Source organism: Vicugna pacos, chromosome 7, assembly GCF_048564905.1.
Source record: "Vicugna pacos chromosome 7, VicPac4, whole genome shotgun sequence".
NCBI lineage: Eukaryota > Metazoa > Chordata > Mammalia > Artiodactyla > Camelidae > Vicugna > Vicugna pacos.
Window position 1 is genome coordinate 60270366 of NC_132993.1, and position 26044 is coordinate 60296409.

Here is a 26044-nt window from a genome sequence, read left to right on the forward strand (position 1 = left end):
TTAGTCAACTCTATTAAGCAAACCAACAAGACGTCTGAAAAATTAAATCTAGGGTTAGAACATCTCAGTGTTCCATTCACAAAGATTCTCATGGAAACCAAAGCCAATGTAGAAGAATGAAAAGCTGGATATATATCTCATTTGTCGTTGGTCAGTCCCTGCTTTCTTTAAGCCCTAAGCTAATGGATATACTTGTGTTTGTCAAATAAGACATATAGTGCTAAAGTAGCCCATTCATGGAAGGAGAATAAATGTTTATCATTTCTAGGGCTCAAAATCAATGCTCTGCCACCAAAAATAGCAAGCCACCATAGATATAAACATAAAATAACTGATACATGAAGATACATGCACATTTAACAGTGTCCAATAGGGTGGTGTGGCTTTCAAGCCTTTTTTTGTTTGGTGTTTTTTGTTGGTTTTTTGTTTTTTGTTTTTGCATTATTGACATCCCACTATGGCCTTTGTAAAGGGACAATTCTTACCTTGTCAGTGGTCCCAGGTCGCCTGAGTCTTGGCTTCCAGCTTCACTGGGAGTGCTCACTGATTTCGAGGAGGGAGACATAGGGGTTGGGACTAAATAATGAAAATAACAGGTATCCCATGTTAAAAAATGCAGCGACTGCACTGGGGAAGAGCAGTGTCAGACAAATCAAAACAAATGGGCCCAAATTAAAGTGGTTGTATGGCCAGGAGAGATTGAGATGGGATAAGGAAAAAAGAGGAAAAAAAAAAAAAGGAAAGAAAAGAAAAGGAAGAAAGTCAAGTGAATTTTTCATATTTTGGAAATAAAAATTTGAAATGAATTTAGCCAGAATTAACTTAGGGATTCTAAGGCCATGTCCACCTTAACAAAGTAAAATGGAGAATCAAAATAGTTATCCAGATAATTCAAGTCAAATATCTTTCTAGCATGAACTATCCAGATAATTCTAATTCTCCACTTTATTTTGTTAGTATAGATGTGACCTATTTAAAAAATAAAGTGAGGTGTCTATAAAACTTTAAAAGATTACAAGTGATACTGAACAATTTTAAATGGTCAAGGAGAGTCAGAAAAGTCTGCTATATGCCTGCATTTGAAGGGAAATCTATTGTCCGTGGAATATAAACTGCATTTGCTATGAGAGACTGACAGAGAAAGGGTAAATGTTGAACCTGGTAATTTAAAAATCTCTTTCAAAACGAAGGAGAATGCCAGGCTGATTTATTTTTACACTTAATTAATAGTTTCATCCCACTGCACTGTTCACTGTGTTTGGGAGTTGTTTTCCTCCGCCTCCGGCAGCTTTAGAAAGCACTGCCGTGTGTGCAGAAGCAAACTGCCATTCTGCAGACAGGAGAAACAAGTTCAAAGATCGAGGTCAGTGCAGGCTGAAAATCTGAGAGCAAAGATAATAAAAGAAAAAAGCTAAAGGAAATGCAAATGTACTTTTTTTCTTTATCCTTCAAACACAAGCCAAATGTCCTTCAGATAGAAGGTACACCAAATAGCCAAGATGGCTCCAAGCCAGATGAGAACGGGTTCTCAATATCACAAATGCCAAAAAAGCCATATGGGCAGAAAGAAACTTCAGTACATAAGTGTAGATTCCCATTTGGTTTCAATCATGTGCAATTTCCTTTTATTTATTTAATAGGGTAAAGGGTTTAACTATTTTGTCCAAATCCTATAACACAATGGCAGACCTGTCAAGAAACGGAATTTTCATGTGGTCCCACAATTAATTCACTGATTATCCTCTGCAATAAGTCAGAGGGTAAGTCAGAGAGATGGATGAAAACTGAAAAAGGGGTCCACCTTTGCCAGGGCCCCTTGGCAGGGATAGTTCAGAATCTGGTGATGGTTTAGGGGTGTTTAACTGTTTTGTTCTTAAGGTTTAATTGCTGGTTTTATGCAGGACAGGAGAGAACAGACATTCTATTACTGTGTTTAACCAGTGTTCACACTGCAATAAAACTTAGAAGGCTATTTTGAGGCAAAAATATAATTGCAAAGTGTCTACTTTATATCACATGTCAATTAAGTAATAAAAATTTTTATCAGTTCCTCAAAGAAGGTCCATCACTCAAATATCCCATAGGTTACATCTTCTATACTATAAAGAAGCTAACAAAAATAACCAACATCTTATTGGGACTTATTATATCATTGCTGGCTCATCATAGACATATGATTTTACCTACTACAAATTAAGGTTGAGTATAAAATGCTTTTTCATGGTGTTTTAGTTTTGTGTCATATATTAAGTTATACCCAGCAATATTTAATAATTTGTAGACTTATATATTCCTTTTTCTTATTTATACTGATATAAATACTTGCCAATTTGTTGTACATGGGATAATTTTTATTGTTAATTTAAGTAACTATGGAAATAAATAAGAATTTATTTTAATATAAAGCCAATGATAGAATTAAAAGATGAGCCATTTATAAAAGGGGATCTGATACTGTATCTATTTATATGTTATGTATTATTTTTAAAGATTTTTTAACTATATTGGATATCACATAGTTTTACAGACACCCTAGGATTATTCTGAAATGTATGGAAAGCAAATGGATAAAGAAAAATAACATCACATGAGAGACATAGAGCTAAGTGACAGAATAAACACCTTATGCACAAGCTACCTTCAACACAAATAAAACAAATAGTTCAACATTCAAATCCTGGTGATATAATGAGATCAGGGATAACTAGGTAGGAATGAATGAGTTGGAAAGGGGGGTGCTGCGGTAAAAATGCCAATGAGCAAAGAAACCAAGATATACAACAAAGTCAAATAGATTTAAACTTGTTAATTAGCTGCTAATCTGTCACCATTTTAACTTTTCCTTCAAATTTCCCAAGAAGCATTCTGTTCTCATCATGGAATAACTCTGTGCCGGTGGTAGTTATGAAATTCATTACCAGATTCACAGTATTTAGGTTGGCAGAGAGAGGCTGGGATTCAGAAATGGAAATAAAGAACAATTTTTTTTAATTCCAAGATTTCCTGTATTTACCATATGGCCACTCATTTATCAAGTACAAAACACTCTCATAGTAACATGGTAGAGAAGGTTGACCACAGAAATCAGCCAACAAGCAGCAAATTGTCAACAACGCTACAACCTGTCCCCCCCATCTCCTTCCAGCCCCCCTCAATTCCAAAAATAAATACACCTGAACCGTAAGTCAAAGCATTTCTTTAAAGAAAAAAAGACATGAAGAACAGTAAACACTGGACATGGTATATCCCATGCAAGTCAAATCCGAGGAAATAGAGGCACAAAGCACTGTAAGTACCTAGCGGGGGCTCGGGCGATATCCCGATGCTCTGCAGCAGAGCCTCTGTCTCCCGGCGTTTGCGATCGAGGTCAGAGTCGTCCTGAACTGGCTCCTTCTTCTGCTGCATATCAGCCTACAGAAAGTAAATGCCAGAAAGAAAGGTGAGTAACAGAACTAAAGGTATGCTTTTCCCGTCTGAAACTGAAAATGGTAAATGCATGGCAGCAAAGACCAGGCAAACGTCGTAAATAGATATAATCACGTGTATAAAGGATGAAGAAACACTGTTAAGTGACCCATTTAATAATTACTAACCCAGTGCTTTCTCTTTCGGTCAAAGGCTTTTTCCTGCCTCTATCACATGCTATGAGAATTTCTGTCTTCGGTTTTGGAAGAAACCATCAAGGCAAAGTATTTCTAACTGGGATTTGGATTTAAAAAAAAAAAAACTGTCTCCTTTTTTAGATTTCTTGTCCCTTCTGGATCACTTCTTGATGAGTATGTGTTTGTAATATTCATGGCCTATGTTTGGGATTATGCAAGCAAGGAATTATTGGGATTTGGCTAAAAAGTAAAATTAGGTATGAAAATTTGTAACTGTAAAGCATATGATTGTACCAGCAATCTAAGTTTACCATAGTTTAAATAAGCCAGACTGAAATGTTTACTAAGGCATGTGAACAATACTGATGTAAGTATGGTTACTTAATTCTGATTCTCATAGGCTTCCATTATACGTATTAACTCACAGGAGAAAATTATTGTGTATAAAAACATAAAACAAAAAATCATTTAGGAGAGAGACATTCTTTCCCCAAGTTCTGCTTAAAAAATACATTGTGGGAGCCTCTTATAGTCAGATCCAATGCCCGGTTTGTCTTTTTGCAGGATAGTAACAAGTCAAAATACAGGTTAAAGAAAGTCAGTGGTGGGATTCCCAAGGAATTAAATATTTGGGTCTCTTTTCTTTTTCATAACACAATTAACTACTTAAGACAAGATGCTTGCCCTACATCTGAAATGTGGTAACAACCTATTTGATGTGCAGCTACTTCATGACAAGGCTTTGAGTTTACAGAAGTGAAGCTGTCTTAAAGCTTGTCAAAAACCAGTTATTCAGTTATCAGACACACCTTCCTCCCCAGGGGCAAGTTGGGCATCTAAGAGACACATACATCTTTCAGGAGCACAAAGTACATTTCAAAGCAGTGAAGTGTAATTCCTATCCTGGTATCTAAAGCAGAAAAAGTTCATGCAACTTTTGACTTACTCCCAAATGGTAACCTACACCCCAATTATAAACAAAATGCATCTATGCACATAGTTTTGGGCTCAATGCTTCCACTATTATTTGCCTCAGGCTTAAAACGCACTCATATGTTTTAAGTGTATCTGTCGTCAGAGGGAAAACTGCCATTATGGGGGTCAGTCAGGGCTAACGAGGGCACTGGAACATTCAGGCACTCTCATGTAATCCAAAATTCCAAAATGGCAGCTTGATCTTTGAAGATATCAAAGTTCACATTCTTTTCCCATTTTAACGTTTACACTAGCAAGTTCCAAAGTTAATGCATACTACAGAGGCAAAGACAGAAGTAAGATAAGAAAAAGGACCTTGCAGAGTGAGGATCTATATCAACATTCACATAGTATAAAGTTAAAAGAAGGATCAAAGAAAAGAGTGGGTGGAGAAATGAAAGAAAAGGGAATTACCACTGCCACTACTGAAATACAAATGAAAAAACTTAGACAAGCAAAATTCGTCTTAGGAAGCCAATACGGAGTAGTATGGCTTTACAGTGAAGACCTAAGCCACGCCTGGACTGTGAGCTTTACTGAGAGCAGATGCGTGTCTGTTTTGTTCACCACTATATCCCCACATCTAGATCAAGGTCTGACACTTAGTCGGTGCTCAATACAAAAACGTGTTAAGTGAACAAATACTCTGCCTTTGGTAATTGTTATTCTATAGCTGTAAAATCTAAGAATTATACGTTAACTAAACCCCACTCAGGAAGGCCCTTTACAACACCACTGTTAGAAGGAGTCACACAATCTTTCAGTGACCCAGTGCTCATAGCAAAGCCACTTCTACATTCTAGTAACTATAACAAAAAATCTTTAACCCTTCCTCATCCTTTCAACGAGTGCCCATGGTCATGAAGTTCTAATGGAGCTTACACAGACTGAACAGAAAAAGATGTCTGATCTTTTCCTTTTGAATAAACATAGGGCATGTTATCTATAACCTTCTATCATGTATGTCCTATGAATCTGTTTTTTTTAATTTATTCTAACTTTAATCATTAAGTGTTCTAGAAACATACTAGAGCATAAATCACATGTCAACATGCATGGAGAGACACTGTGCAAAAATAGCCCACCTGAATGCCACCACCAAAATTCCACTCCCACTATACAAGGTGCCTCTACCACTCATTCTTTGCCTTCTGCCTTTTTTAATTCTCAAGGACAGAGACAATAAAATGACATATACTAGTAAGGATAAATGTCCATCTAGATTTATCAGAAGCTTAGAAAAGCTATCAACACTCAAAGCTGACCATGAAAAATGGGAAGTTAGGCAACTGGGGCTTATTGGAAATAGAGGCAGTTCCTGTTACCCATTAGCACCTTAAACTAAACAATGTGTTACATCCAAGACAGTTATACCAAGTGCCCTAATCATGAAACCTTTGATTTTTTTCCATGTAAATACTAGAGTCCTAATATATTTTAATGACTCAATAAGGAGTGATTTTGCATACTAATAATTTAAAATATGCTAGGTTTCTTTCCCAGAGAACTGTATTTCTGTTTAAGAGTCATCACAGCTAAGACTCAGAGGGGAGAACATAACTGAAGAAAGAAAATCCGTCAACTGAGAATTGTCAGTCACTTTCCCAAAGACAGCTCCATAGTTGTTAGAGGTACAAGTGAGGACAGGCCAGGAAACCCCTGTCAACCCCTCCTTGCAGCAATTCAACAGAAGGCCAAGGACAGGACGAAATTTCAGGGTGGCCCCATTATGCACACCTCATTGCACGAAAGCCAATTTTTCATGAAATTTTTTCTGTGTCTTAAATGGTGGCCACTATATTTATTTTAAAATCAGATTTCATCCATAACACCACAACCAAGAAGGCAGTTAACATCCAAAGATGCAGTGAGTGGTAATTTTATACATGTCCACAGTCTTCTGGATCCTGTGGAGACAGTCAATCTGGGTGGTCCCAATTCACACTAGTTTTCAGTCATGGCAGACACAGTCACTCAGATTGGCGTTAGAGTGCATTTTGTTTCCTTTTTATTCTAAAGTTGTTTTATTTAAATTATAAGCCTAAGCATATTTTTTTTAAATCAAACTTACAAGCTTAAGGCTATTTCTCACTCTCTACAAACAACAAAAAACTAGAAAATGTTAAACTCAGGAACTGATAACAGTGGCCAGTTTACAAGCATCTCACAGACAGGATCTGATGCTTCCAAGGAAATTTGCAGAAAAGCATTCCAAATGCTTGGAAAGAATGTCTGTGACCAGCATCTCAGACCCACCTAACTAGTTTAGGTGTTCATTCATTCACTCATTCATTCATTCTATAACCCTTTATTGAAGGCGTACAATGTGGCAGGATCTATGCTAGACATTGATTCCATGATGAAAAAATATTAACCCTGTCCCCAAAAGGGTTGCTCTGTTAGGAGAGAAAGACAAATGAACAGGCAAATGGTGCTAAATATGCTGATAAAGTCAAGGAGAGGGTACAGGACTAACTCAGTCACAGCTGGAAAAAAGTTTTAGAGAAGGCTTTCTAGAAAAAGAGACATTCACATGGTTAATGTGGTTAACAGAACAGTGAAAGCAGAAGGAAGAAAGAGGGTGGCCCACAAGTCGAACCGTGAGTAGCCATGCTGGAGCGTGGTTTTAGGGAGAAGGGAAATGGAGGGGAAAGGGCAGAGCTGTTGTGCCTGTCCAGCACCCATGATCAGTGTAAGCTGGAGAAGGGGTGGTGAAAGAATGCACCCAGGTTTCTGATTTGGACCACTGGCTGGAAAAGGCGTACTTTCCTGAGACTGGAGATAAAGGGGGGCTGCTTCTGAAGCTTAGAACCCAGGGGCCGAAGGGCATTTGAAAAAGAAAGATCAGAATAGATTACTTCCAGGTTTCTTTTTTGGCTACTAAATGCTATAATCCCAGGCAACTAGGGGCTTTGAATTATAAGACCCTTCCAATAATGGGGCATTTTTGAAAAATGATCTCACCAGCAGTGATCCTGATCTATGCATGCAGCCGTTCTATGGGCCCCACTCAGGGCTCATCTCAGGAGCAGAGTAACAGCTGTTTCTTCCTGACTCTGTGTCTTTCAATCCTCCACAGTACTTCGTTAGATCCTCACAGAACTCCATGAGGAAGGACCCACTCGTCTGTCCTCTTTACAGAAGGGAAAATAGGTTCAGAGAGGTCCCACACTCCCTCAAGGACGTTCTGTGAGAGGGAGAGCCAGGTGTCCTAGTCACACTCAGCCTGAAGACTGGTATAAAACCAGTGAGTTTTACTGCTTTCTGTCTCACAGCACTAGCTTCTCAGAACAAACCGAGTTATCACAGTCTGACCCAAGGAAAGATCTTTTGCAGGGGAAATGGGCTGTGGAGGGACAGAATTTAAAGCCAGGACAGACCTCAAAGATCCTGTAGCTCAATGGACTCCAAAATCCGGCCCTATCTAGATATTTCCAATCAGAAACTTTGGGGATGGGAGGCTGGGACTCTGTTGCCACAGGATTCCATAGAGGAGAGTCAGGCTATCGATCACAGGCATAAACCACCCTGTCAGTTTAGAAATGAGGAAACTAAGACTATGTGACTTTAATTCCAGAACCAGATAGAGGCCCAGGAATGCCTAGAGTCCAGGAGTTCCACATTCCCTACCACCTACCACCCCCAACCTGCCAGGGCTCTGTCTGCTGCATAACAAGCTAAATCCCCATCAGGCAAAGCTGCTTGGTGTAGGAACAAAAAGGGTGGCCTGTTTCAATCAGTCTTGTTTGCCTGTAATTCCCATCCCCACCAAAATGTGTAAAATGACAAAGATGAAGCAGACAGCATAATTTGGAATCAGATTTCTCATATCACGTCGCATTTCGTGGTAATTCTATGGAATTCAAGTTGGATATTAGAATGTCAGTTTAAAAGGAAACCGGTTATTAGTAAAGGATAACAGGTGCTTTAAAACTCCAGTAACTGTTGACATTTGAAGGAAAGGGAGCATAATAACTTAACGCTTTTTCTGGCTTTGCATGGAAATGAATAGCCATTCCTTGTCAGTTCTCACCTCTACTTCACTCAAGACTGCATATGTAACAGCAAAGCTCTCTGAAGGAAAAACATTATGCTCCCCGTCAAGGACAAACAAACCACGGCATCAGTCAAATTGTAACAGTACCAGGAGATGCAAGATGCAGGAGGCTAGAGTGCAACAGCAATTATGTTTTACTTCATTGGAAGATAATTGTTATAAATCTTTTACCTTGGTCTCCCAGCCTTATAGTATGAAACAACACTTGCTTAGATTGTAAGGCATCAAAATACATTCTTTTTTTCCTGAAAGAAAAAGTCTGAGTAGGGAAGCACCTCTGGTTTCTGTACACGCAAGCATATCACACTATATGAAGTTTCCTTCTCAGAAAACTACTCAAAAATATCTTTGGCATCTGGCTTTTGTACAAGATGTGGGCTACTTCTACACTGCCACAGCAAACTGGAGAATTAAAAATAAACTATTTGTTGGACTGAGATAGTAGGAAAAAGAACATGCTCAGGCAGCAATGCATTTAATTGGGAATCGAAGTCCCGGGTTCTGGGTCCAGCAGACAGAAAATCTACATTTCACCTCTGGGTTTCTGCTAGTTTGTTGGCATAAAGAGGGGCCTCAGTGGAAGGTCTCTAAAATCTCTTCTAGATTTAACAGCTCATAATTCTATGTCCATGGAGCAGGAACTACTCAACTATCCACCCTCTCACCAGGGAGAAAAACACAGCTTTCCCTTTACCAGACCTAAGATTGTTATTTACCCTGAAAAATGCAAACACTTGGGAAATCATGCTAGTCCATTGGCTTCATTTTCTAATTTTCTCCTAAAACATTCTGGCCGATAGTTTTTTTTTTTTTTAAAAAAACCTTCCCTTAACACTAACACTTAATTAAGGACTAACTATATCCTAGGAATTGCTAAGTGCTTTATAGGATTAACTTTTTTAATCCTCATGATTGGACAAAATAAATATACTGCTATTCTCATATTAAGGAAAGAAAACAGACACAGAAAGGCTAAAGAATTTCTAACAACGGAGATATCACAGATTATTTTCAGGGTTCTATTCCAGTCTGGTGTAAACCTGGAGCTTGGGGACCTCTGCACCGAATGCAATCTACCACTTAGGTGATGCCTGACCAGTACACAGCAGATGGCAATGACCTTATTATTCTGAGTGTGTAGACATCACTCATTTTATTCAGGTATTGTAACAGCATTCTTTTAGAGGGTCCTCTTTATCTATTTAACCAACTCCTCAGAATCAAGTGATTTTCCTTTTCCCCCACAACATCCCAGCACACAGTATTTACCTCTTTCTTCTTCCTCTCTTCTTCCTTCCGTTTCTTCTCTTCTCTTATCTGTGCTAAGCGCTGTTTTTTGCGCTCTAGCTCAGCTTTTAAGTCACTTTTGTCAGACATGTTGGTTTCCCTGGAGGAAAAGGAAAAAAAGTGAATATATACAAATAACTTTTCTGTATTATCATTGTAAAAATCATTCAAAAGGAAATCCAGCTTGAAAATATGACTTCTTGGCAATTACAGATTGTATACCTTAGCCTATGTCAAAGAATCAAGAAAACCAAATTAAGTTAGATCTGGTCTCTCTCTATATAAAATCTTCCCTTTTTATATAGACATAACATTTGAAAAAAATACATTATAGTCTATTCTGGTCTGAAGAGTAATAGCAACTTACTTCATAATAAGTAACACATTTTCTGTACAAGTTTCTTAACAAATAAACAAAAAATAAATAAGAGAATCAAAAAATGGAAATCATGACTTCCCATTTAGACAATAATGGACCAATTTATCCCCACACCAAGGAAAGAAAATCAGCTGCCATAAACTCTCAGAGACGTGCCCTGTTCAAATTTCTACGGGCTCAATAAACATTCCTCCACTGAGCTGGGGCACATGGAGATTTCACTTCGCCTAATATTATATGCATCAGGGATGACAGCCACTGAAGACCTAACATGTTAATCTTGCTTTTTCTGTGAAACTCCTCCTCAACTGTCACAATTAATTTCATCTCCAGTACAACCCTATTTCTATAAAACCTTCATTTGCATACTGAATGCAATATTGCTTATCCTGGCACTTTCCCTTTTCAAAGCAAAAGAGGTTTGCGAACATGTGAATTAGGAGATAACACCATGGCAAGTTCTTGAGAAAATTTATCTGAATGAGATTTTTAATATTAATGGTGAAGGTGATGGTGCCAGAAATTTCAAATAAAATGAGATCGGAGAAGACTCTCACCAATGACCAATTTGTCTCTTTTGTGCTCCCAACTAGAAACTAAGAAAATGAAAATACTGAAAAATGAAGAACTCTCTCTGACCCAAATTCCTAAAATAAAGTAAAAAAAAAAAACTAACCATAATGTTATGAGTATTCATTTGCATATTACTTGCATGCAACTAGGATGAATATGTAATGTATCCCTAAGTAGACGACAGAGAGATGAAGGCAAAAAAACAAAGAATGCCAAGCATGAAAAATGCTCACACTTCCTGTCACTGTCTTTAGAAGGTAATCAAGAAGACACTTTCAGATGAATACATGCAGTTGGGAAGTACTATATTCCTACTGTCCGTCCTACTGTACATATTCTTGCTCATGGTCTGATGGCAAAGATTTGTGAAGTAATAACAATCATAATCACAATGACCAATCTCTGCTGTTCATGCACACTCTTCATTTCTCAACAAATATTTGCTAAATAGTTAATCTGTGCTAGGCACTTTCTAAGGTATCCGAGTATAAAGATGAGCAGAATCAGATTCCTTCCTTCAAGGAGTGCATAACTCAAACTTGTGAGCATGTGGTGTGCCTGGAGATGTTCCCTGGGAGACTGACTTACTGATTACTGAGTGCCAGATACCTGCACATTTTTACACTTAATCACAACAATCCAAGGAGACCAATACTATTATTAATGCCTTTTTCACAATACAGATGAAGGAGACTCAGCAAGACCTGACTGCATAGTCCATCCATGGCAGAACCTAAATTCAGCATGTCCATGCTCTAAACTTATACCCCAGTGATGGCCAGTGTACAAGTTCAGAGGGGATGCAGAACAAAAGAAGCATCAAGATCTGGTGGAGCGAGCAAGGCTGAGCTTTGAGGAAGTGGTAGAATTTGAACTGGACATAGAATGAGGTCAGGAAATAGCACAGGATGGGAGGACAGGATACGCAAAGGACTGTGGAGGAGAGAACCAGCAGGCTGCATGCAACAGACAGAGATGTGGATGAATCCAAGTCAAGAAATACAAACTATAGTTGGTAAGAATGGACAGGTGCAGGCAAGTGGTAAAGACTTGAGAAAATAGAAAAGTGAGTTCTAGTGGGTGCAATGAGGGATGGGAAATCACAGCAGCTCTCTGAAAGGGAAAGTGACAAAGTGAAAACAGAATACAAGTTTGCCTAAACCTATTCTTGTTCCTGCCTGGGAAACAGATGGGAGCAGAAACTAGAAAAAAGCCAGCTGCTGGGAGGCCAGTGCCAACATCGACCTGGGTCGACTGCACGTGTGCTGGTCTCGTAGGTGAATGTACAGACAGAATGCGGAGGGAACGTGGACTGAAGGGAGCACAGCCAAGAAGGAAGAAGAGATTCTTGGTAGCCTTCAGATGTGAAAGCAAAAGAGGAAGATTCGTAATGATTCAACTCTGAGAGTCAAGAAGATTGCAGCAAAATTGGGAAGAGAAGTCAAAGAATGAAATGATGAAAAAACTTCCAGCATGTCATAATTTAAGTATCAACAAGACTTCTAGGCAGGAAGAATTCAGGGACACAGTAGTGCGGATAGAGTGAGAAGCTGGACAGGGGCTGGGGCTGTGGGATGGAGCTCAACGGCATCTACCTGCCAAGCACTGTTCAACCTGAGTCACAAGTTCATTGTCCCAGAGATGCCAGGTAGACAACCTGAGGAAACCAACCAGTGACTGAGGCCAGCCGGAAAGCAACCATTCTGCCTGAAGGAACGTTCCAATTTGATGGCTGGCATGGAAGAATATGGACCCAAGCAGTTAGATCTTCTGTTTGTTTGTTTTTTTTCCCCAGGAGAAGCCATAGAACTGATCAAAGTAACGTTTACCACTAAAATACTCTTTGCCAATAATTTCAACACCAAAAATCCTGATAGGAGAAAATGAGCCCAGAAGCCATCTGAGAAGTTAACATATATTCTTCCCCAATCAAATCTATGTTTTTGACTTTCTTCTGCTATCAAAAATGAAATGTCCGATCAGAAAAATTACTGTTAAAGCAATAGCTGTGTCATCCTATGCTGAAACGGTAAGGTTTTTTTCCTAAGAAGTTTCCCTCTCCTCCACATTGTCCAACTTTTATCTACCTTTCTCAGTCCACCAAAAGTATTTGGCACGACTTCATCTACATATCATGGTCCTTACTGAGAAAACCACATCACAAGAATATACTGTATTTGTTATAATTTTCCTGCAAAGCACTTCATTCACCAGTGGGAAGTAAGGTGTGTTCTTAATACATTTCTGCAAAAAGCAAAGGTCTTCTTACAACTGATAAAGGTTTCTGACAATGTTGGTCATTTAAATAACCACCCAGACAGCTAATATTTTTAAAATAAACAATGAAAACTATAAGGTAACTTTAAAAAATTATATTACATAGTGACGTTTCAAATAACCCTTCACTTTTTAAAGGCAGCGGAAGCACTACGTTAACAGACAGCTAGAGAGCACCTTCCACTTAACAGATTTTTGGATCTATTCCAAACTAGACACTTTGCATCAACCCCTGGGAGAACAAGAAATCTCAAGAGAGTGCCTTATAAAAGGCTTGGAAAGTACACATTAGAGTAAATGAATGGGACTTTCCACACGGTGAAATGCCTGAAATAGTGACACTAAATGCAGTGTCAGCACTGAGCTCCATAGGTTTTCCCAGAGGGCTTGCCAGTCCTACCCACTAAATCTCCCTGCACATCAAATGAGCACATCGAGGAGCCAAGCACGGGGGACATGAGTTATAGAGCTTCCTGTGGCTAATGCAGGTCATTGCAAAGGCAACTTTGGTGCTCTCCATTTAGGAAAGTAAGAGTCAGAGCTACCTGCTGCTAATTATTGCTCACTTACTTCAAACACATAAAAAGCTGGTCTCTTTCATTAACAAATGGCAAGGGGTCAAGAAGATAAACTGAACCCACCTCGAGGTTTAAGTCTCCTCCCTGTTTGATCATCAAACTACTCTCCCACCCACCAGCCAACTACAGCTTAATTTCATCCAGGAGAAAGTACAGCTCCTTCAACCCAGCTCCGTCCATCCCTGGGTCAGTGGATGCACTTTGTATGACGCCTGCTCAGCTCTCCTCACAGCAGAGCCCCATGTTCTGAATGTGCTTTCCACAGGTGACATTCCTGTTGCCCACATTCCCTGAAACCTACCTTCACCTGCCCGACACAGGCTTCACATCTCCTCTCACGTCTGCATCTTCGCGTCTTCTCTCCTGCAAGTCCTCCAGCTTTACTATCACTGAGTACCATCCCATTTCACCTCTTTTCTTTCTTTTCTCGCCCTCCAGATTGCCCCAACCTGACAACATATATCTCCGGGTTCAAATCAGCTGCTCCATTTACTCTGGACTCCATACACCAGTTTCCAACCCCTGTAACCTTTTTCAAATTTCAACACCCTACTTCCGATTTCCCTTTTCCACCTGGTTCACCCTTTATCCCCTTGTTTCACGACTCCTCCTCCTCTCCACCCACCCTCCCAAAGGACTCAGTTCTCACAACTTTTGCTCCAGCCCATCTCTGATCTCAGTAAACTGCCATCCTTTTGATCCAAGTAAATGAATCGATATAAGTCAAGAGCTTAAAACCGGGTGGTTAAAATATTAAACACCTAAGAAAAGTTGTTTCTCCTCTTCCTCCTTCTCCTCTTCTCTCTCCTCCTCTGCTTTCTTCTTTCTACCCCTGTTCCTTGTCCTCCTCTTCTTTAAATTATTATTACTATTTTTGACCCCACCAACGCTTTCCCCCATCACTAATTCCACCCTAATTCAATAACCAAAGCCATCACTCAAAGTTCACTGCAAATGATCTAAATCTAAAAAAAATTAATAAAAAACCAAAACAAATCAAGGTCATAGACACAGAGAACAGACTGATGGTTGCCAGAGGTGGGGGGTGAGGACGAGGAGGAGGTGAGTGAAATGGGGGAAAGAGATCAAAAGTACAAACTTTCAATACAAACTTCCAGTCAGGAAATAAATAACTCACGGGGATGTAACATACAGCATTGCAACTATAGTTAATAAAACTATACTGGATATTTGAAAGTTGTTAAGAGAGTAGACCTGAAAAGTTCTCAACTCAAGGAAAAAAATTCTGTAACTATGTATGGTGGTGGATGTTAAACTAGACTTTGGTGATCCTTTCACAATATGTAAAAATATCAAACCCTTATATTGCACACCTAAAACTAATATCTGTTGTATGTCAACTATACTCATTTAAAAAATGAAACGAAAATGTTACAGTGAGAAATACATTAAAGGTATATAGCATGCTTCTCAATCTAAGTTATAAAATGGAAGATGTGCGATTAAAGAGGTGTGACTCAAAGAAAAAATATGTTTAAACAATTAAATGTAGTCGTTTAATTTAACAGTAGTAAAATTCTTCTCTGTTTTCCATTGAACATAGGAATTGTGTATCAAGCCATCCCAGGTAGGCTTCCTCTCCTGTCTTACCACTTCCCCCAGAGGATGGAGAAGCACATGGAGAAACGGTGTCTTCTCTGGTTAAGAAGTTAGTTACAGGGAAGGTCGCTCCTGCTGTTCCTCATACAAATGGCTCATGGTCTTATGAGAAAGGAACAGGGAGAGGAAGGAAGGGGGAAAACCTAAGAGAAAAACATGGACACTGAGGAAGGAAGAAACAAAAGTCGTTGCACACTTGCCCTTGCCTTCAGTTAACACTGCATCTCCTCCACATTTCTCAGTCCACACACATCCACGGAGAAAGGAAAATGTTTGGCTTTTCTGGAACCCAGCAGTGAGACCCGTCGCTTCCATTTCTGCACATATCATCATGGGGTGGTTTGGTCCTGTTTAGAACCAAGGGCCCAGCAGAGGAGAAGCAAAGGGTTTAGCTGTGTTTACACAGCTGCCACGTAACGAACCTCCTGAGGCTTAGCTTTTGAACCGTCTAGATCTTTATTTCCTTTCGGTTGTCTAAGTTGGCAGCAGTCTGAGATTCCATTTCTAATGCTAGCATATGCAAATGTATTTTTAAGCTTTAAGTCAGAATCCTATGAGGTTTAAATCACTGCCCAGCTGTTGCCAGACTCGTTGAAAAAACTACCCAGAAACAAGTTCTCTTTTCCTGCCTGAAAACAACTGCTCTTGTCAGCTCTTCACTATCAGCTGTTGAGCTTTTCATTTGCCACTAGGTACACCTAAGAAATTTGATCTTTCACAACCTCATTTCACCTGCCTGGCTTCTTCTGTAATACAGAGGCCTCCTTCCACTCCGAAGGGGTGGATGGGACCGCAACCATTTTACAACTACATCACACTGTCAATAAAAAGAGGGTGAGAGGAGTCTAGGGAGGGAGATGGTTGGTGAAAGATGTGGGAGGGTTATATGCTAAATTTGTACAGCCATTGTACTATGAAAACAAAATTCTTCATAAAATCCATCTCATTGGGGGAGTGCCCAGGCCCGGTCTACTCATGCTGTAGATGAGTTTTCAAATGTTTGGTCTTGGCATCCCTTGATACTCTTAAAAATTATCAGCAACCTCAAGGAGCTTTTGTTTACATGGGTTACATCCATTGACATTAACCATGTTAAAAATTAAAACAGATAAACCTTTAAATACTTAATAATTAATTTTAAAATAACAACAAGATTGTTACATAAAAATAAAACTTTTGTGGAAAAATACCCATACTTTCCAAGACAAGAAAAATTGCAAGAAAAGGGTATTTCTTTTATATTTTCACTTCTCTGATCCAGAAGTCAACCAGATTCTCATAGCTGCTTATGTATTCAATCTGTTGTGAAATGCTATTTGAGCTGTGAGAAAAATCTGGTCTCACATATATGTGTATTCTGAAAAAGGAGGATTTTTTGAATAGCCTCTTGAAGTAATTGTGAATATTCGTTGCTATTACACTCAAATCAACAATTTCCCAAAGTTTGGTTGTAATCTCAATTTGAAACCACACCAACCAATGAATTTTTTACTTCGTTACATTAAAATCCACTGGTCTCTTTTAAACTCTGAAAGCATCTTTCATCCTTGTATGATTTGATAACATGCATCGGTTATTTAGAAAATCATGCAGACTTCTCAAATATTGACACATTTCATTGTACAATACCCAAATTTCAAATTTGGTACTATCATTACCAAACTCTTTAGAAGAGTCTTTAGGTATGGTAAAGTGGCCAGCTCATGGTGGCAGATATAAGTTTCCTCAAACTCTGATTTTTGCTGGAAGCTCAAATTTCATCATTAGCAACAAATACTGTGAATTGTGTATTTGAAGTGAAGCTCATGTCATTGACTTCTGAGCAAATGTCTGCCAAATAACCAAGCCTGAATAACCACAGCTGTCTATGAATTGTACTTTCAAGTAAAAAGTAGTGTTTCTTGAAAAAAGGCAGCTAATTCAGCTCACAACTCAAAACACTGCACAAATGCTTTTCTCCAATCACTGGGCTTTGGTAAGCAGCAGAAGTGCCTTATATGTCCCCATTTGTCATACAGAAAAGACATGTGCTCAAGGTTAGAGATTTAAGATAACTAGTATTTTTTTCTGCTTCATGAAGGATATTCTTTAGTAAAAACGGTTTGTCTTTTTAGCTGCATGTGTGTGGCAGTGAAGTCTGATGCCACTACTGGGAGTTTGGTGCCCTGTTTCAGTTCATGCTAAGATGCCAGCAGTTTCACCTACCATTACTTTCACACTATCATTGCAAATGTCAATACAATGAAAAGGACAAATAACATTTTAGTGTAAATGAAAACAGTTTTGACCTGACAGATCTCGGAACACGTCTTGGGATTCACAAGGATCCTCAAAACAAACTGTGCCCTAACCTACTTCTGATAAGATGGAGTTGATTCTATAGAGACATTTACTTAACAAAACTTTGCTAAGTGCTTATATAAAGAACCTAAAGAGAGGAGGTTAGAGCCCTTCCTTTTGCAGAAAAGAAAAAGTGAAAGACGAAGGAATACAATCACTGAGCACAGAAAATTCAGATTAGGGTCAAGAAAGCATAATGATTTAGAAATATATGACTAGAATGATTTAGAAATCCAAGGAAGATCTAAGACATCTGGATAGAGCATTAGGAAAACTAGGTTTAGGGAGAGATGAGGCCTTGAAGAAAATGTTCCATAGAGGTATGTGTGAGAGATTTCTCATTCGTCACTTGCCTACGCCAGGTAATAAGCAAGGAAGACAAACTGAGAACCCTTCTCTCAGCCCTGTTCCCTCCCCCCGACACACACACACACACACACACACACACACACACACACACACACACACACAATTAAAGGGTCTTTGCCTTGCTGTAGTGAACTAAGATGGTTGCCAATAAAATGTAGACTTCTCTGTGGTGTGAAAAGCTTTTATTCTTTTAACTTTGTTGTTTTAACAATGACAATCACACATGTTTGTTTCAGGGTAAGAACTGTACCAGCATTTTACCCATAAACAGGGAAAGAGCTGCACTTATCTAAGCTCAGAGCCACTCAGTGGACAAGTCAGAGCTGGAAACACCAGATCTCTTTACTCTTGAATACCTTTATTAAATAATACTTCTCTGTAAGTGTTTACTTATTCCAGATTTCACTCATCTTAGGCACAAGCGAGCTCTTAAAAAAAGGCACTTGGGGTGGATCCTGATCCCTTCTCCCAGGCCAATCTTGCCAGTCACTCTCTATCGCCGCCTGGTGGCAGCAAATGTAAATTACATGGGGGCACTGAAACGAGAAAAAGCTTTGCCTCTGAAATTCCCAACCACACCTCTCAGTCAATGCTAGGTAGTCCCAAGCACCCCATGAGTTTCATCTACATATGAAGGACCTATTCATGTCAACAGAAAACTATAGGTTTAGAAGGGGAAAAAAATCTTAGTACATGCACATAGTAACACACCTATGTTGAATTTTCTAGGCTCCTCTCAATTTTGCTCATAGTGGGTTAGTTCCTGACTAGGAAATCAGGCAACATTTCCACATGAAGCCTTTAGTATCTCTCTTGTTGGATGTATGAGCTATATTTAAGATTGCTGCATATGCATATTGTCTCCGGTCCTACTTTCATCACTTCACGATTCTGAGCTATTCAAACTGTACTACTTAAGCTGTAACTGGAGCCGGGGCAATTGTAGCACATTAAACAGGAGAGGCTCTCAAGTACTCAGCACAGAAGCCCATTATGCGAGAAAGAAAAATCAATCCATAGGGTATCTGCCCTCTCATCTAGTTAACAGAATAGAGATGAGAGCTCTTAAAATTTAAAGGACTCCAAAACCCACTGCCATTCATTTCGCCAAAAAGTTCTGGAAAGTTTTGAGTTATTTCTGACCCCTATGGTGCATTCCATCAATTTAAAGACTCAATGTGCTTCTCTTTGGAAAAGGAATTGTTCCTCAATTAAGAGAATCATTCATTCATATCCTAGAGGACCTTCCCTTTGGAAACACTCAGATGGTATCAAGAGTCCTTAGGAAATGAGCATTTCAAGGACCATCCTTGAAAGAATATAAAACTAAAGATGGAACAGCTTGGCAACTGGAGGGCAATATTTTGGCACTGGGTCCTTAAAAATCAGGGTAGAATAGAGACTGGAAAGTAAAATCAGAAGAAAGGAGATGAGAGCCTTCTGGAGACTATCACAAGGAAAACTAGAGTGAAGAAAGAAGTGAAGCCTTACACCAAGGATCCTGTAGAAACACCTAATCTCAAGTCAAAATAGATGGGAAAGATGTTATCACCTGCCTAGGCCAGGTATCAGTAAAGACGCCACATAAAGAAGGCTACCACTGCCACAACACTTCACAGGAGACCATGTATCTGTGCTCCTAGCGGTTCGAAAGCACTTTAGAGCAAATAGAAATGGGCACTCTCAAGAGCACATGCAAAGTGGCAGCTTCATCACAGACCTAAGTTTCCTTTGGAACTGGCATGGTGGCTCCTCAGCCTCACACTGGGCACAGAACAGGTGTTCAATGAACACTTGCTGCTCTATCCATGGGTTAAAGATGGCCCTGTTAGGCTGGCAGCTCCTCTAAAGGAGAGGCTACATCTATTTTATCTCTGTACTTCTAGTGCCCAGCAGTTGAGTGCTCAATAAATCTTTATTCCCATGGGGGTGGGGGGGTGGGAATTGAATTTTTTTCAGCCATTAATAGAATAATGTGCAACAAACACACCATCCCAGCATTGCCTCATCCACTGAACTATCTTTTCCTAAATCACTACATCATATGCCCATTGACATAGTGTTTTCCAGCCTGGCTTGCATTTTCAATCTCTGTTTTTTGACTGTAAAAGGATTATTTAGCAAAATCCATTCAATTTATAATTGACAGCCTCTACTGTTCATCTCAGCCAACAAATTCAGCCATGTAGACTCTATTGCCCAAAACACCTTGAGCATAAATCATCACGCTGATAGCTGGGCTTTCTCTTTAAAAGTGATGTAAAAATATCAGTGCTTTAGAACAGAGCCCTCTATTGCACTTGAGGGTGTTTTCTCTGAGTTGCTAAGATGATAAATGAACATGTCTAAAAATAAATGACTCTTAGGTAACCCGTGGGGCTGATCTTTACCTGATAACAAGCAAATCTTCAGACATGACTAGCTTTAGCTTCGACTCCAAGTCCTTGCCTGCTGTCCCCGTAAATGGGTCAAATGTTCTGTGCAGCAAAGTTAAATCAAGACAGCCCTGCCCAACAGGGCTGCCTAACGTGGGCACTCTATCCTGATAGAGGATGCAGGCAAATTCAGGCCACCTAGAGGTTCTTGCAATGCACAAATGAGAACAGATTTGAACTATCATACTAAAGGAAATAAAATCAAGACATATTAATGAGAAGGAAAATTTTAATGCTTAAATAATAAAGTCAAAGCAGATTTTTCTCGATATAAATCAGCAATGTAGACATTCACATAGCTAATTTGTTTTTAACCTTCTAAAATATAAGTTATTAAAATATCTCTACATCTTAAAACCACTTCATTCAATATCCTCCCAAATTAACTACAAAATACTTATGAATTTGTAATCAAGCCTACCTAATTTTAAGGGCCATTGATGTTGGCTGAAGTTAACAGTGAGTGGAGAAACTCACTCAGAAAAAGACCTTGCTAGGTAACACTCTATCCTCACACAAAGCAAACAACTTGACATGTGAAAAGCCAAGATTCAAACTCAAGTCTCCAGAGAACATGCTCTGAACTACTGCCTATGCCCAGAGCTTTACGTTTTTCTCATCTTCCCTTGTCCCCCTCTACTGGCCTTCCCATCTATACTGGGTTATTCTGTTTTCCTTGTATTCTTTCTTTGCCGTTGTCACACACTCTAGATCAGAAGTTTTCTTTCTCATGTTTGTTCTACACAGAGCTACTAAAGATCTCACGTATCAACACGGCCTGCAGTACTACTGTGCTCACAAGAAGGCAGTTAAGAAGGCTCCCCAGAGTGGGTGTCTTCTCAAACCATCACAGAAGAAGACCAGATCTGAGGACTTCAGAAGGTGAGCGGTGCATCCTACGCAGAGGAAAGCATGGACAAAGATGGAGAGCTAGGAAAGGGAATGGCCAGTCTGTGGGACAAGTAATTGGGTATAAATGGAACACTCCACACAGAAGAAGATGGAGGACGATGAAGATGGATGTGCAGTCAGAGATGAGATCCCAAAGGCTGAGTGGTCCCAGTTTGCACAGAGGCAAGGGAGTTCCCCAGATGTAGGACTTTCAGTCCTACAACTGGGAAAGCCCCAGGAAAACCTGGACAGGCTGATCACCCTACAGCCAAAGGTCTGCTATGCCCTGCTTTGAAGTGCTCTGAACTTCTCTGTAGGCAGCAGGAAAACACTGAAGGATTCAACCAAGTGCAAGTGCAGCCATTCATTCCTAGTATGTAATACACACAGCCTTTTTTAATATGGTTTGCAACCTACTGGTGAATTACAAAGTCAAGTTAGTAGTCACAGGTAGCAATGTTTGTGATTAACAGAACTACTGGAATGCACTGCACATGGTAAGGACAACTGTTGTTTAATGACACTTTGTTTTGGATACACACACATTCATTGTTACCCATATGTATTATGCATTATTGTTAGTTGCAGTTAAAAGAGTTTGAAATATATTGGGCTACATCAATTGTAAGATTAATCAACTTTAAATTATAAATTTATCTCTACCTTTGTCTTTTCTCAGCCAACATTTTGCATGACAGCACACCCACGAACCATCAAGATGTTTGCACAGTACACTGAGGTGAACGGAGAAAGCTGTTCACAACCACAGGAGTCTGACCTGGGCTCTGAAAGCCAAGAGATTAATATCTGGGTACACACGTAACTTGCAATCCATCTGCAGGGCACTGGTGAGGATGCACTACAACAAAGTGACCAAAAGCAGGCTCAGCAATATTTGTTTAAGCCTTCCAGAGAAAGAAAGTGAAAAAAAAAAACCAAAATAAATCCCTGGATACTTCAAGGCACAAACACATCAAGATGGATTTACTGGCAATGACTATTCCGCTTTTCCAGCTACCCTAGTATGCCCAGAAGAGTGCAGAAAATCAGTACTGTCACGCATGCAGGACCATGGCATATTTCCTGCAGACCACGTCAGCACAAATGTTGAATGACCCTAGGATCTGGATATTTGCCATTTGTCTCCTCAGCACAACCTTTATATTCCTCTTAGGAAGCAAATACCCATCTGAAAAGCTTGGCTGCAGAGTCCCGAGCCTGGCCAGCACGCCACATTCTGCACATGAATGGATAACTCAGTGGTATGAAGCAGTATTCAGAAGAGATTTCTCAACTAGTCCTAAAAGGCTTAAACCCTTCTCATACTCATGTGCATTTTTTTTTAATTTAAGGCTTTTTTTAAAATTTAGCTAGAGTCAGTTTCAACCATCTGTCTCTTTGAGTGAAAATAGGAGGCAGGCTTGCATATATGAGCTTTTGAAGAAAACCAATTTTGGCAGAAAAAATCACAGTGGAAGAAGAATTATATCTCCACTTTCAAGACCATGATAAGGGGTAATAAAACATCCAAAGTAAGGAGGAACTTACATGAACACATCTATCTCCTTTTCTACCTGTTGGGCTGCCCCTATTCCTTGATTGAAATCACTGCCACCCAGTCACAGCCCTTGGGAAGCAGCAGAATAGAGACATAAAAGTGATTTCCCAGATTTGAATGACATTAGGGGTAGGGGAGACAATAGTAGGAGGTCTCTAAAAATTTGGAAATAATGGGAAAAATGCATGGTCACTTTCTGAAAGTTGAACTAGACCTTATCTTCAAAGACAGGACATCTCCCAAGTCAAAACTATGACACAAAGCACCAAACCATCAAAGCCAGGATAGACCAAAGGCAATGGAAAACTACCACATAATTAGCAGTGAACAACTGTAATCCTGTTACAATTAAAGGAGAATGAAGTCTTAAATGACAGGAAAAGGGGTGTGTCCAGGGAAACAGATGCTTTCGCCAGCTGATATCACCTTTCCTGTGCATCTGTTAGGAGAGTCACCACTATGGCGCCAGGCGACCACCCTGCAGCACCAGCTGTGACAACTGCTCCCCATGCTCTGGCTCCATATATATCCAACCTTCAGTCTTTGACACTCCCCTTAAAGGCAACTCCAGCCTTCCGGTTAACTCAAACCAAAAATCTTGGAGTCATCCCTGATTTCTCTTTTCTGTCAAACCCCACAGGTCCATGAGAAAATTATTTGGGCTCTACTTTCCAAGCATTTCCAGAATCTGTCTACTTCTCACCACCTCCCCTGCCATCACCCTGTCCAAGACACCATCATCCCCCATCATATTATTGCAAAAACCTCTTAAAGGTCTCCTTGTTTCTACCCTTGGCCTCTCTTACAGTCTATTCTCAGCTGCAACAGTAATTCATTAAAACATCAGTCAAATCATGTCACTTCTCTGCATAAAGCTCTCCAGTGGCTCTTATCTCCAAGTAAAAGCCTGAGATATGCAATGGCCTCTGTGGCTCTACACAGTCCAGCCCTGTTACTTTTCTAATCTCACCTCCAGGCACACTTACTTGCTGTTCTTCTAACATATCAAGTATAACACCTCCCAGGACTTTGCATCTACTGTTCCCTCTGCCTGATACACGTCCTCCCCTCTAAAGAATCTGAATGATTTGCTTCTTCAAAATTCAGTTCAAATTTCATCTCACTGAGGTCTTACTTGATCACTCTACTTACAAGAAAAAAAAGAAAAACTACTCCCCCAAGGGACACGCATTCCCAGGTCTTTCCCACTGCTTTATTTTTTTCCTTATGTGTTACCACCTAACGTATTCTATAACATATTTAAGTATTTCTCATTGTTTTCCCCTCCTCCTAGCTCCAGTGAAGGCAGAGACTTTGTCTGTATTGTTGACTGATGTGCTGCCAATATCTAGTGATTGGTACATAATAGATATTCAATGAATACTTGTTGGATGAGCAGACAAATTTGGCTTCAAAAATGTGCCTGAGTGAGCGCCTTCCTCTCTTCCCAGCCTTGTTCTCTATAAAAAGGGTCAAGGCTCCACAGGCTTTGGGATTCTCGTAGGTCTGCTCCCCAGTCCTCCCTCTCCACTGTTCTGCTGTGATCTGATGTCCTCAGTTGCCACATCATTCCCACACCTAGATTCTGCCTCCCTTCCTGGCCCTTTTGAACATATTACCTAATTAGACCACCTGCTTTATTTGTCAATGCCCATATGACCTCTGGACTTAACTTCAGGATCACCCTTACTGCCCACAGGCCAGTACTGTCCCAGCCATGCCCAGCAGAGACATCTAAGACCAAGGGCCTAAGAACTCATGTTGTCAGAAGGCTGCAGAGTACCAACCCGTAGGCAAGGGCACTGAGATCCATGGGAAGTCAGGCTTCTCCTCGCAAATTATGTTTGTAGCCTAGTATATACCCTATACTCACGTTGGCTTGTGTGAATTCATCACTAAGTTGCTGGAGAGTTCTGGCTACATAAGGACAATCTAATAGCTAGACCCTTAAAACTAAGAGTCAGATCTTAATCCTGTCTGTCTGTCTGTCTAGATGACTGCTGCCTGGCCCTGGCTCCACAGCTGCAACATGACAGCTGACTACAGATAAGACTGTCGGTGCCCAAGAATGCTGCCTGTTCACGCCCTCAGCACAGGAGCATGCACCCACACAGACACGCATGTGCAGTCACCTGACCCCAAATTCCTTTGACAGATCAGAGCATGCTTCTCCCCACTGTTCTGACCCACGCTGCATAGGGACCCTTTGCAGAAGGAAGCAGAGGACAGAGAGGGAAGGAGTGTTGCAGAAACAATCTTATTTCCAGGTTCTCAGAGGATTTATCAAGAAGTGCCCTCCCAAGTAATAACAAAAGTAACGTATTCCTTGTGGAGATCTTACCATGTGCTGGGCACTGTTTTAAGTCTTTTCCACGTGTTACCTCATTTAATCTTTTATTAGTATTCCAATGGGGAGAGGCAGAACTCAAACCCAGGAAGTCTAGGCTTCAGACTTCCTTAGCCATCATTATAGCAATATATAAAAGGAAAAAACAACAACATAAGTCTATGAAATTCACTTTTTCTATAATAAATATGCTTAATGTACAGGAAAGTGTGTTTTCACAGGTTAACTTTCGCTCGCTTGCTTGTGATCTGTCCCTCCTTACCCCTGGAGAGCAGAGACTTGGGCAGTCTTGGTCACAGCTGAATCTCTGGTGTCTGGAACAGACCTAGGAGGCGCTTATTAAATATAATGGTCATCCTTTTGTCTCTTCTGGTTTTCCATTTTCTTTCTTTTCAGATATAAAAAAGGGGCAGGGTCATGATCTGAACAATGAATTACATGACCTACCTATCCATAAATATTTGTTGAATAAATAAATTATCTAAAATAGAGTCTGTCTCAAAAAGCTTGTAATATAGTAGGGTCTGAAAACACTAGCTCCATCTCAAGGGAGAACGGGGTAAGTACGTGGTAAAGGTTTAAAGCCAGAAGGACAGGGAGCAGGAACCGGAGGAGGCAGGGGCTTCAGGAAGGAGAGGCCACAAGAGCCTGATCTGGAAATGTGTGTGGAGTGTGAGGCAGCCAGGAGAGCATTTCCCGTGGAAGGAGAGTGGGCCTGAGTAAAAGGGCAGAGGCAAGAGGCAGCAGCCGTGTTTG

At 40.1% G+C, this 26044-nt stretch overlaps 1 protein-coding gene across 9 annotated transcripts in view; it reads right to left on the bottom strand.

Annotated features, from left to right (window-relative positions):
• Positions 1-26044, bottom strand: part of DYNC1I1 (dynein cytoplasmic 1 intermediate chain 1) — a 435553-nt gene that overhangs the window by 251772 nt on the left and 157737 nt on the right. For all 9 annotated transcript variants that reach the window (XM_072964956.1, XM_072964954.1, XM_072964953.1 and 6 more), the window contains 3 exons: positions 9904-10021; positions 3297-3411; positions 486-576 (listed from right to left, as the gene is read on the bottom strand). In XM_072964956.1, the coding sequence (XP_072821057.1) occupies positions 486-576; positions 3297-3411; positions 9904-10011 (314 nt within the window). In that variant the 5' untranslated portion in view covers positions 10012-10021. The remainder of the gene's footprint in view (positions 1-485; positions 577-3296; positions 3412-9903; positions 10022-26044) is intronic.